Below are 13,711 nucleotides of genomic sequence, written 5' to 3'. Positions count from 1 at the left end.
TGCACACAGAGCTGTCAGTAATTGCACTATATGGACAAAAGTATTGGGGCATGCCTCCTAGTTATTGAATTCAGATGTTTCAATTAGACCCATTGCTGCAGGTGTATAACATCGAGCACCTCATGATGTGCATACTTGGGAACTCTCCAGGTTTGAGCCAGAGATTGCTGGGTCTTGACACCCCCCACTTCCCGTCAGCGGGAGTGCCCCCGACATCAGCGGGAACTCCCTCCGACATCAGCGGGAACTCCCTCCGACATCAGGGGGAACTCCCACCAACATCACGGGACCACCCGTTGACGTCAGTGGGCAATCCTGGCTGCGTGCGGCAAGGGAAGGCTCTGGGTAGCCGGAGCCTAGAAGTTACCAGGTATGGTCATGTGGTCTGCATTTGCAAACATTTGTGAATGAAATGGATCGTTCTGAAGAGCGCAGTGAATTCAAGTGTGGTACTGTGATAGGAAGCCACCTGTGCAATGTGTCAGTTTGTGAAATGTCATCCCTGCTAGATATTCCACTGTCAATTGTAAGTGTTATTACTGGAAAGTGAACGTGTTTAGAAACAGCAGCACCTCAGCCATGAAGCAGAAGACCACGTAAAGTCACAGAGTTGGGTCACCGAGTGCTGAGGCACATGGTGCGTAAAAGTTGACAAAGCTCTCCATAGCCAAAGAGTTCCAAACTTCCACTGTGCATTAATATCAGCACAAAAACCTACATGGAAGCCATCACCAAGTACAATGCCAAGTGTCGGATCAAGTGGTGTAAAGCACAGCATAACTGGACTCTGGAGCAGTGGAAATGTGTTCTGTGGAGTGACAAATCATGCTTCTATTTGGCAGTCTGATGGGCGAGTCTGGGTTTGGTGGACACTAGGAGAATGTCACCTGCCTGATTGCATTGTGGCAACTGGAAAGTTTTCACCAGGAACCATCATTCCAGTCAAAATATTTAAATTGACATTAATTTAATACACATTCCTAGAAAGACCCATCTTTTGAAACAAATAAACATGCAATGATTACCGGTATAAAATATATTGCCATTAATGGTTCAAGATTAATTATTTGTGTACACATTTGTTTTTTGTTAATAAAGGTATTAAAAATATGACTATATTTTTTAATAAAAAAAGGTTTTTTTAAACTATTTCCACCAACCCTGTGTGTATGGGAGGGTGGGGGTTCCCAGAGATGACATGAAGTCCATCTGTGCGTCCACTGAGAACCTGTACTGCTATATGAAAGGGATTATCTTTGAGATCATGCTAAACCCCTCATTTAAAAGGAGTGTTTTGGGCCAAGGAGTGTTGTTTTTTCTTATTTGGGCCAAGAAAGACAGCTATATGCTCAAAATGTAGCTGAACTAGATGTAGATGGATAAGTAGAGTAAAATGCATGTGTGTTGTTTTTAATTGGTAGGACAAATACATTGGGAGATGATTTTTGCTAGGGGGTTAACCATTCCCTGTTTCCATTATATTTTAGAGTAGGCAAGGGGGCTTGATGTTATTCTTAAACTATTATGTTGATAAATTGTCATTTGGGCTCATCATGACCCTTTGTGAGGTTAACACGATAATGGATTACTATATTATTTAGCAATGTCAACAGAAATTGTATTTTGAATATAAACATTACCTTGAAATTGTCATCAAATACACGTCACTGGCATAATCTTCAAACCCACAATGATTTCCTGATTAAGTCATTAAGGAGTGAATGTACATTATTGTGTTTTTGTAGAAAATTAGAAAGAAAATAGTTACCAATGAATCATTCTGAAGGTTCTATAATCTTTCACATAGAAAATGTTTCTGTTATGGACAAGATAATCTCTTCTACATTTAACATTACAATTATAGAAATACTGTATATATATATATATATATATATATATATATATATATACATACATACATACATACAGTCATGTGAAAAAGAAAGTACATCCTCATTGAATTATATACAGTCATGTGAAAAAGAAAGTACATCCTCATTGAATTCTATCAGGATATAATAACAATCGTCTGTTTTTTAGCAGGTCTAAAAAGTAGGTAAATACAACCTCAGATAGTCAATAACACATATTACACTGTGTCATGAAAAGTCAAAATATAGAAGAGCTATGTGTGAGAAACTAAGTACACTCTTACTGCTGTGATATGAATTAAGATCCTAGGTATCAGACAGGTCCTGCATATCAACCCTTTAGAGTGCGTGGATGTGGTCAATGAAAGTCACTAGTGGCCACCCTGGCAACCTTTAGAAGGATGCAGCTAGTAAAATAGAATGTTTTTGTAACCCTCACATTCTCATCATTTGGGCCATTTTACCAAATACTGGGCAGTTGATCAAAAGGCTTAACTCAGTTGAGCAGACTCAACTAAGGTGGCACGTCCTTGCATTATAATTATAAAGGACATCACCTCTAACTCTAACACAAACTGTTAAAAATTTAAACTGGAAAGTAGTTAGGGAATAGCAAATAGCATATAATTTGAACTGAATTAAATGGAAAAAAATTATACATGGGTGAATTTAACAATAACTGTTATTAGCATAATTATATTCTTGTCAACATCTTAATTACCACAACAGAGCGTTGTACTATAGAAAAATTATTCCTACCATAGTTTTAATGTGCTTAATGGGCAATCACTTATATACTGCTGTGGGAAAACATTAAAAAAGAAATAATAGTTAATTTAATTTCTGAATCTGAGGCATTATAACAGGAACTTTTATCTGTACTTACAGCAATTTGTTCCTGCTATTTTCTATAGAACCATTTCAACTGCATAGCTCCATCCCCTTGACCGTGTAACAGCAGTTCTTATATGGCACTCAATATATAGAATGAGACATTGTAATGCTGCCATGGAAAATATCCAGGAATAGCTAATTGTGATAAGTATGTGGTACATTTTCTGTGGTCCCTTAGCAACAGAAATAAGAAAGCGACAGAAAAGCTGCTTAATAGCTGTAAAAATGTGTCTTGTTTGCCCTGGAGATGGACTCAATGATCCAATGCTTTAAGGAGGGAGTAGAGGCTGGAAGACCTTTCCAAGAAAGAGTCTGAAGGAATATCTCCAGGGTTTGGTGGAGTCTAGATACTTAGATAGGCAGCATACCAGGGCTAAGATACCAAAAAATGTCCTCTTCAGTGAAAATGCAGGATAACCTGATTACTGTAATTATGTTGATATGCTTATGATATATAATCTTAATAGTAAGAGTCTGTAGCTAACTCCATGAGCTCATATGACCTCAGTAATTGACTTTAGAACATAGCCTATCTATGACCTGTTAGCCATGTGCTGTAAGTGAACTCACTCTACAATCAGACCCAAATCAAGGCCTTAAAGATATACTAAAGAAAATAGGTGGATATATTATCCTTGTTCATTTAAATGTGTTTATTACAAAGGTTCAAACATGTTATAAACAGGTTATAAATACTGTAAGTGTAGCAGATAGCTTTAGAGTAAAGAGTTGCTTGCATAAACCCAACATGAATCCCAATATTTTCAGTCTTGCATGTATCTTGTTACATTATTTTTCTGAAGTCTACACCTCATCTCTTACATACTCCCATATCCAGTTGAGGCACATATCCTCATGCAATTGCGACCCACGTTGGTGCAAGCATTAATAGATACATATTAACTTAACAAGAAAGTAAAAACAGGGACAGAAGGAGATGCAAAGTAATACAAAGAAAAAAAAGAGATAGAAGAATGGTAACAGGGGCCACAGGAATTCCAAATATTTAACCCGTTTCTGCTTATAGGTGCAGCAAAGACAGGATGCTAGAGTGTGTTGTATAGGTGTTCATCCAGGTCATCTGATGATGGGCCTCCAGCAGGGTCAGATTATCTGTGAGTAGGTTTATATTGGTTTGTGACAAATTCTTCCTATTGGCAGCAATTTTCATAAACAAGCCACATATATAGAATTTGTGGGCTTGCCAAAGCAGGTCTGAGTGTGTGTTGAGCTGTCTACTAAATTTAAAAAAACATTTGAAGTCATTACTAACTATACTCTCCCCTTTCAAGTCTGTCAACAGGAATTCTTCAAGCCTCCACTGGGATACATGCTTTCCCTGTGCAGAATTAGACGTATAGTAGCTGAGAGTGCCGTACTGGCCAGAGATTGAGAATAAAAAACCTGTTCTATAATACGAGTGTTGCGAGCGTGCAAAGAATGTGTTGTCTAATGGGTTGGAATGCCTCCAGATGTTAGTCAGTGCTGCTGTCTTGGCAAAGTCTCTTAGGTCCTTTCAATTTATTGGCAGACGAGCAGAAACATTTGGACTCTTATCAGGTGGGTATTGGAGTAAGATGAGTAAATCAGTGAGGCGCATATAGAACTGTTTACACAAGGGAGTATAGATATTCATGATACCTACTGGACGGTTGTCTAGATAGCCCTTTAACTGCAGGAAACTCCATCTTTATGGACTGGAATTGGAAATAAAACAAGCTTTTGAGGATGATGCTGACCCCCTTCTTGTTTTGGCTTGGGTGGGTGACATGTAGTGAAGCATGAACTTTCCACTTGAAAAGGGAGGAATACCATTAGGTATACCATTAGATGGGTTTATGAGTATATCTCCCCTAAATCTTGCATAGTATCTCAATTGCCTGGAAGTGTTTTTGTGGAATGTTGAAATCTCTAACATTTTGAGATATTATCTTAAAATCTCTGGTCCCTGGTAAAACCAATCATTTTGGTGGAATCCACTTCCAGTGCAGCTTTTACATAACAGAACAACATTAAAAGAGAATTGAAGTTCAGCAAATTAATTAAAACTGTCTATATGTTTTTTTTGTTTGTTTTTTCACTTTGTAAGTAAACAAATTAAAAATAATTAAATATAAAATGTGTATATGCACATTAGTGTATAGAGATTTCTTGAAATGCAGAAATATTAAAAACAGAAGTGCAGTATATTTTAGAACAAGCCCTTTTTGTAACTCTATTTCTGTTCCCATATGAATGCCCTGTTTATAGTTACCTCTAAAAGGTGTTTGAGTTGCAGTTGCTAATTCATGTAACAGGGTTCATGTAAAGGTTGAAATATCTTGACATTATGTCTTTCTCAAAATAGAAAGAAATCTGTTTTTCAACCAACATTTCTTTCCTTACTATTTATTCAGACTAAAATCACACTTCTTCCTTGCTAAGAACTTTGTACACATTGCATATTTCAATAATGCTGGATTCTGTTACCTTAAAAAATATCTCTGGTATTCAAAATTTGCACTCTGGCTTCAGCCATAGCACCCATTATTCCCTTCTGATTAGTGTTATTAATAGCCAAGTCAAACCACAGGTAAAGTTATTTTGTAATCTGTAAAGAGACAATTTTTTACATTTCAGACACAGAAGGGGGGTTGAACACGGGAGAAGGTAACAGCAAACAACTTAAAGCATCAGCACTGGTTATCTCCTTGCAAGAATGATACTGGAACAATCATAGCCAGTTAACATCATATGTTACGTATAAGACCATCAGAGAATGCATAGAAAAGTTATTTGAGGAGTGGTTTCCTTGCTGGTGAACAAACCTAGCAATGGCTTCTAACAAGCCTTCACTTAGTTAAGTAGTCATGAGATTTTTTACCAAGCCAAGGCTTCTTTGTTAATAGGTGTAGACATAGTCTGTGAGTCAAAGAAAATAGCAGCTTCACCACTATTAGTCAAAGTATGGCTTAATTCAGCTCCAACACCATAAACATCCCAGTTAAGGGTTTCTCCTTATATAATGTTCAAGGACACAGTCTGAGGATAACAGTTTGTTCAAATTATTAAAAGCTTTACTTTGAATGTCATCTGGCATCCTTATACAGTAGATGATGAAAAGGTTCACCAATAGTTACCTTGTCTTTTAGAAAAGAGTGGTAAAAATGTACACATATAATCAATAACATACACCAGGGGTTCTCAAACTCCAGCCCTCCAGCTGCTGCAGGACTACATCTCCCATACTCCTCAGCCAGCCCCTTAGCTGAAGGAGCATTATGGGAGATGTAGTCCTGCAGCAGCTGGAGGGCCGCAGTTTGAGAACCCCTGACATACACAGTACACAGTAACACACTTACATCCATGCTAGCATATTTACGTCAACACACTATTATACTAACTTTGACAGACACACACAGGAACAAACTTACTTAAACAAACACACACATAGCACACACACCCAGCCCCCAACCTTTTACCTTTCTAACCCACCAGCCAGAAAGAGCTCTTTTCCTCCATGGTCCTCACATGCTGCCTATTGTCGCGACCGTATCACTAGAGGCAGAGCCGGCCTTAAGTGTTCTGGCGCCCTGTGCGGACTACTTCTCTGGCGCCCCCCCATCCCAAAAAAAAGAAAGGAAAAAAATCTCCCCCCTCTGCCCCTTCTCACTGCCATCCCCCCTCTGCCCCTTCTTCACTGCCATCCCCCCTCTGCCCCTTCTCACTATCTACCCCCTATCCTTACTTACCTTGTTGCAGGAGTCCTGTGGTGGGAGCGGGAGGCGTCCGTCTTCCCGCTCTGCCGCGGTGCACGCTTTACAGCTGAGCACCAGAATTATTCTGGCGCTCAGCACGAAAGCCGGCACCGCGATGGAGTCACGTAGAGCGAGGGGCGCCGAGCGGTTGCTGAAAACTTCACGAGCAACCGCTCGGCGCCCCTGCCCGGGACTTAAATGAAAAACCGGGTTTTTTTTGTTTAACTTTATTTAACATCCTCCAGGACTTAGATGATCCCAACAGTGAGACACCCTCCGTGAACACAGGTAGCAGGTAAGTACTGAGTATGAAAAACAGGTACAGGAGCTGGTAGTCAGACAAGCCCGGTCGGTACACAGGAGCAGGTTATCAGACAAGCCGGGTCGCTACACAGGAGCAGGTTATCAGACAAGCCGGGTCGCTACACAGGAGCAGGTTATCAGACAGGCCGGGTCGGTACACAGGAGCAGGTTATCAGACAGGCCGGGTCGGTACACAGGAGCAGGTTATCAGACAAGCCGGGTCGGTACACAGGAGCAGGTTATCAGACAAGCCGGGTCGGTACACAGGAGCAGGTAGTCAGGTAAGCCGGGTCAGTACACAGGTAGCACAGGCAAAAGTACAGAATCACTTTTTAGGCAAAAGGGAGGTCAGGCAGGCAAGGTTCCAAAACAGAAATAAGCAGCAAACTCCGAAACACGGGTAGCAGACCACAACAGGGTGCCTGAGAAAGCTCAGCAGGGTTTTATAAATTTGGCGCCAGAGAGAAAACCCCGCCTCCAAGCCGAGACCACACCTCCAGATGTCCATCACACAGCCAGAAGAATCGCTGCGCCCCCAGTGGATGGAATGCATGGCCCAGAGTGATGAAGGGTTTAGAAGGGCTAAACACCAGTTATCACCAGTGGATTGCTGGGTTGATACCATTTTTATCCTAATCTTTTTTTTTTTAGAGCTGTTGTAGCCTATAGGAACAATTGATATTCAATTACCATGGTTAAGTTTATTTCAGGCATTATTTGATATGTCAACAAGAATGAAATCATTTGGTTTTTTTATCTTAAAATGTATTTTACTCAATGTGATAATTGGTTTACAGTTGCTATTTTAAGAGTTATGTGAGGTTGTTAAGATGACCTTTGTTTGTGATGACCTTGAACAAATATTTCTGTAAGCCTCAGCCAATGTCTATTTTTGTCATATTTATATTATAGTGACAACAAACATTATTGATCTTTTTATTAAAGAAATAGTGACAACAAATATTATTAATCTTTTTATTGACCTTTCTTAAGCTTACACTTGTCTCCATAATGGTGAGGCTTATTATGTACAGTACATCTATGATCTCCAAAACAACTACTGTGCTCTATTCTAATGATGTTTATGTTAGTTCTGCTTATCCTCAATTCAGTTCAGCCAGCATTTAGTGCACTTAACAGATTATTATCATTAAACATTTGAAGGACAATATTGTCTATGGTATAAGCATTGAGAAGCAATATCAAAACACAAATCCAAACTTTGTTGAGGGGCCTTTCGGCTACTGTGATTGCTAGCTGGCAAAAAGGCCGTAAATTATTACTATATGGCGTCCATAGATTTATATGTGTCCCATTTATTTCTTTTGCATCAAGCTTTTGCCTATACTTCATGCAACAATTGAACCTGTACTTTATTCAATCATCTTTTTATTCTGTAAAGGCTATGGGGTTCTCCAGTATCATGGCTATTAATTAAAATACCTAGATAAAAGGTAGCAATCGTAACATTACTAATACCAGTAGTACGTAGCTCATACTATGTGAAGGACCATTGATTTATATTTTTAGTGTCAAGAGCAAAGGAACAATGTTTGTATCTCTTTCTCTTGAACATTGTAACATGATTATCATTAAGGTACAGCATAGAAAACATAGCGACTAGCACATATTTTAAATTATAAAAAACAGCTTCTGTCCCCAAGAAAATAAATGTATAGCCTACTCAGTTATATTTATAGGTTGGTGTGTGCACTTTTGTATTTTAAAGCTATGATAAAGTCTCCGGGCAGATGACTCAGCCACAAAACTATTTGTTTTCTCAAATTTTCAAGTGTTTGAAAATTCAGTACACAAGTACAAGTGCCTAGAAAAGTAACTGAGCAAGGGGTTTGTTATTTATATTATTGTAGTGGTACAGAGCCTTCTCGATTGCTACTTTAAGTGTTTATGAGTTAGGTACTATGATACACTTGATCAGGCTTCAATTACTGTGGCTTTGGGTCACCAACATATCCATCAAAGTAATAAGAGCTTTGTAAGGGTTATACATAATGATGTAGGACATAAGATGATAGCACTAGAAAAGGACAACGTTTTAGCAGTGCTTTCCCCCAGCACTAAAAAAAAATATTCAATGAAATGTTTAAAAAATTCTGATTGAGGCAAATGTCTCTTATGATATGGCAAATGTTTTTATTTTTGCAAAAAATCCATGGACTTTACTCAAGTAATTGCACCAGGTTAATTTAGTTTATTCATAGTGGGTCGATGCCACTAAACGTCCACTGACATACTCATAAAGAGCTGGCTTGCTTTTGAGCAATGAACAACGAAGAACATAAAGAATGTGTAATCGTTATTCTGTTTTTTGTTGTTTTCTCCCAATGAATAACAAGATGTACAAACAGATTTAAGGTTGCAAAATTGCGGGAAGATTAAGAGTATGTTTCACAAAATGTAATGCAAATTCAGGCAATCAATGTCTTGCATCGCCTTAATATATAACTATAATTAGGAAAAATAGTTTTGTTGTATCTAGGTGTCTGGGTAGATATGATTTGTTTTGCATGCATCAATAATGCACACAAATGCGTCTTTGGATTTAATAGCAGTAGGAGGCTTGCTACTGTGATATGGACGGGGGGAGGGAGAAGCAGACATGGCTAAACTACACCTGCTTCCAACCTCCGGTATCTAATGGTATCAGCCATTGACACCAGGGTCCTGCATTTTGGACAGCACCTACCCCAGTCATGTGACCGTACTACAAATAGCATATTTTAGAAACATAGAAAGTGATGGCAGAAAAGAACCATTTGGCCCATATTGTATATTGTTTTATCTGTTAACTCATTCTTGACTCAGCTTATTTAAGTCTTACCTACATTTGTATACCTTACACAAGTAACTAGTGTGCTAGCAATTACAAAAGAACTCCAGTCATAGCTGATTGAACATCAAGTGGACAACAAGGTCTCACAGTTGCCCTACAGTAGTGGATCATAGTCAAATGCCTGTGTTGTTTGATTAATAAAGTAACCCTGGTACCTAACTGTAAATAATTGGCTGTCCTCAGCAAAAGCCATTATTAATATTTAAATCGGCATGTTTTTTGGTTTTTTTTACTTTGGCATGCTACAGCTTGCTGTAATCTAGCAACACTAGAATATTTATAAGGGCATTGCTGGATGAAAAGAAAAACAAAAAACCCAGACCAAACAAATAAGCATATCATCTATCATTTTCTGATAAGAATGCTGCTCTCTATTATTACTGTCCTGTTGGCAGTATTTGTATTTCCTGAATAGCTGTACTGCCAAATATATGATCAATATAATTAAATTATTTACAAGGTTAGCTGTGATTTTGGGTGTTTTTTTTTTCTAGTTTTGAATTCAAGAAAAATCTGCATTCCATTTCTGCTAGCCAAATTAATTAAAAAAAATGTACAGTATAAACATAAAGTAAGAAATAAAGAAATTATGTAAAGAAAGACTTAATAGTACTCAGTGAGGCTTGTAAAAGCCATGTGCAACTGTGAACAAATGCAAGTCATCTTTCACTGGTTTCTCCAACCATTCATTGATAGGGGGCTCTATAAAGAAGAATAGATCGGCAATTGCTTAATTTACTTATAGTGGGAATGTCATGAGATGGGTAGGTACACATATATTACAATTTGTTTATTAAGCTTTTAGATTATGCTAAAAGTGGATAACAGATAATCCAAATGTCATATACACAGCAGTTTGGGGCATTAGTTCAATTTGTGGATTCCAGGTGCCAAAGACATAGCTTCTTGTCTTTGGCATGAGTTTCTTGTATTTACAAGATTTTACACATATTAAGATTAGAATATGGTAGTACTGTAATATGCTATCGTTTTATGTTGAAGAATAAAGGCATATGATAGAGGTCACCATCCCTGTTAATCTTTCATTTTTGATCCATTAGCCTATACTTTAATATATTTAGACTAGTGATTGGTCTATTACTAACTCATACTTCACCATCTGCCTCCCATAAAATGTCTCTATTATGTTGTGTTAATTTGACATTGACCCTGCTTCTATCCATTTACTCCACTAAAACCACATTTGACTAAATTGCTTCTTTCCTTATTGCATGTATACATGTAATAATTATTATCATTAAAGTTAATTCACTGTCTAGTATGTTGCAAAAGACTGTCCTTAATAGCAATAAAGCCCTCTGTTTTATCTATCCTAAACAGATGTCTGTTGTACTGATGAATAATAATAATCTGTGTTAGATTCAAAATAATGTTGCAAATGTATTTCAAATAATTACAAAGTATTTCATTTTTGCATACATATACATAGTTACATAGTACATAACGTTGAAAAAAGACCTAAGGCAAAAAAATACCTAATTAAGCTACTTCGAATTCGGCCATCAGGGAAAAAAAATCCTTCTTGAATCCAATCGGATTTCTCCTTGGATCAAGAAACTCTAAAATATTAATTCTATTTATAGCCCTGTATGTCATGCCTTTCTAAAAAAAAATATCCAGAACCTTTTTGAAGGCATCTAATGTATTTGATAACACCACCTCCCTAGGCAGTGAATTCCATACCTTTATTGTCCTTACTGTAAAGAATCCCTTCCTTTGTCGTCTATGAAACCTGCGCTCTTCCAGTCTCAGAGGGTGACCTCTTGTTCTTTGTATATTTCTGTTAATGAACAGGTCACTGAAGAGCTTTTTTAAACAATATTTTCCATATTTTATTTGTAGTTTGGTTCCATGCTTAAATGTAGTAGTAGTAGTAGTAGTAGTAGTGTTATATATATATATATATATATACATACATACATCTTTTTATATATTTACCTATATATATCAAATAAAATGCACTTTTTTTGAATTATGGAGCTTATGGAGCTTTTCAGAACACTAAACAGACAATAATAAAACATTGGAAAACGCCTTAACCGTGTGTAAGCATGTAATTATTTAATATACATGTTAAATGATGTGGTCCTTGAATATATTTAAAATAAATTGCTTTAGTTTACAGAATTCTATGTAGATATGCTGCCTCTTTCACTGTGTTCTATGCAGTATACTTTTAAATATATAATTTATCATGATTTTCAGTGCTGAGAAACCAAAAAGTAGCATTTTCTTCCTGAAATATTCTGGTTTTGGTCAGCTTTGACCGATTTATATTCATGTGGTAAAGCTCTACATAATCCTTCATAACTCAACAGTTCCATTATATTTTTACTTATTATTATGATTATTGCTATTAGATCTATTTTAAGTGCTTGCCATTCAACTAAGCCTGTATATTCATAGATTTAGTGGTTTATCTGTCTACTGTTCTGAGTGAATGGCAATATCAGGCAAATGATATATTGATAAGTAGATTCATTTATCCAGAGCTGATCATGTATATCTCTTATAAACTTTATTTAGTTAATTTAATGACTATATTTCTCGATATACAGTGTGCATATCTTATTTTTCTGAATAGTTTTGATATGACTCTGCTTCCCGAGAGTACATGCTCTGAATTTATAAAACGTTAAATTCTTTGCTGGGCATTTATGTGGAACGGTGTCTGTACATTTTTTTTCAGCTGCTAGGTTGCTTTATCTGTACCTTTTGTGCATTATACATAGCTCTTCAGGGGGCCACAAACCCTATAGGTTTCCTAGATGATACATAACATGTCATTTATATATAATCATAATTGTTTGATTACATTTTATATACTATAGATGAATCTCAAAGTATATCAGGATTTAGTCCACATGGACGGAGATAGAAAGCATTTCACTAGAGTACCTCTGAAGATTGCTAGTCCAAAAACAGAACAAAGATTTTTTGTCACATGATAACGTTATATTGACCCGTACCATTAACATTGTTATGTAGTTCGTAAGAATCCCAAAAACACATTTAGTTGACTAACACAATTCAGCAAATGTTTTAAGATCATTCCGAACTGTGTAAAATATGTCAGCACTCATGCAAGGTCAGGAGTCATTCTAACAAACATTTTTTATTGATTGTAGTGTATGCTTTTCTTGAACTTTGCTTACAGTTCTAGCATCACAACTGTGCTTTTTCTTTTAGGTTCTTAACCACCTGCATAAAAAGTTAAGGAACATGTCAAAGAAATCAGAAGCTTCAAAGAAAAAGGTAATTCATGTTATTTTTCGTTTTAAAAGTGAAAATAATGTGCAGATCTCTTTATTTTGAAATCTGGCTGTATATTGTGGCCTAGGCCAAAGGTGGCAGATCTGGGTGCTAAAGCCTAGTGGCCATTCACCCTTTCCTAACCTAGTTAATCACACCTTTGAATGGGCCAGTTGGTGAGTTCAAAGGTCAAAGGACAGAGGTTGGAACAGACCTTTTTAGCATAGAAAGTCTGTCACTATGACCCTCATAAATATGTCACCGTTGAAATGTTTCATGAAACAACAATAAGCACACATTATTATTATTATTATTATTATATTTATATACCACCAACAGTTTACATAGAGTTCATTACATATACTTAGGGTATATGACAAGACTAGAATTCATAGACTAAGATATTAGGTAGAGAGGGCCCTACTCGCAAGCTTACAATCTAGACGAATGAGGTCAAGAGAAACATAAGGTATGGAGAAAGGGGAGAGGTAGTGTGGAGTTGTACTAGTTGCAGATAAATTCTAGCAGCTAAGATGGTGCAGCTTCCCCAGAATTAGGTGATGTGTACCCAGGAGTAATAGAAAGAGCGAATACAAGTGGGTTTCACATTTGAAGGTTTATTGCTGTCAGGGGAGCTAGGGAAGATGATGAAATACAGTGTGGATGGACTCAAGTGCAACAGTGTCCCCTACAGGATGATGTGTAAATGAATCTGGTAACTGTCACTATACATTAGGATAGCACAGGGGCAGGTGGAAGGTGGGCAGGTGGAAGATGGG

The 13,711-nt window shown here is 37.2% G+C and overlaps 1 protein-coding gene across 1 annotated transcript in view; it reads left to right on the top strand.

Moving 5' to 3' along the window:
- The window catches only part of GALR1 (galanin receptor 1), a 63,643-nt gene that overhangs the window by 39,635 nt on the left and 10,297 nt on the right, over nt 1-13,711 (top strand). Inside the window, exon 4 of the mRNA XM_089490418.1 lies at nt 12,870-12,935. Within this exon, the coding sequence (XP_089346544.1) occupies nt 12,870-12,935 (66 nt within the window). The remainder of the gene's footprint in view (nt 1-12,869; nt 12,936-13,711) is intronic.

Source organism: Sceloporus occidentalis, unplaced genomic scaffold (assembly GCF_023333645.1).
Source record: "Sceloporus occidentalis isolate IW3139 unplaced genomic scaffold, rSceOcc1.0.p SCAF_44, whole genome shotgun sequence".
NCBI lineage: Eukaryota > Metazoa > Chordata > Lepidosauria > Squamata > Phrynosomatidae > Sceloporus > Sceloporus occidentalis.
Note: the sequence above shows the minus strand (reverse complement) of the source record. Positions and strands in the feature narration are given on the sequence as shown.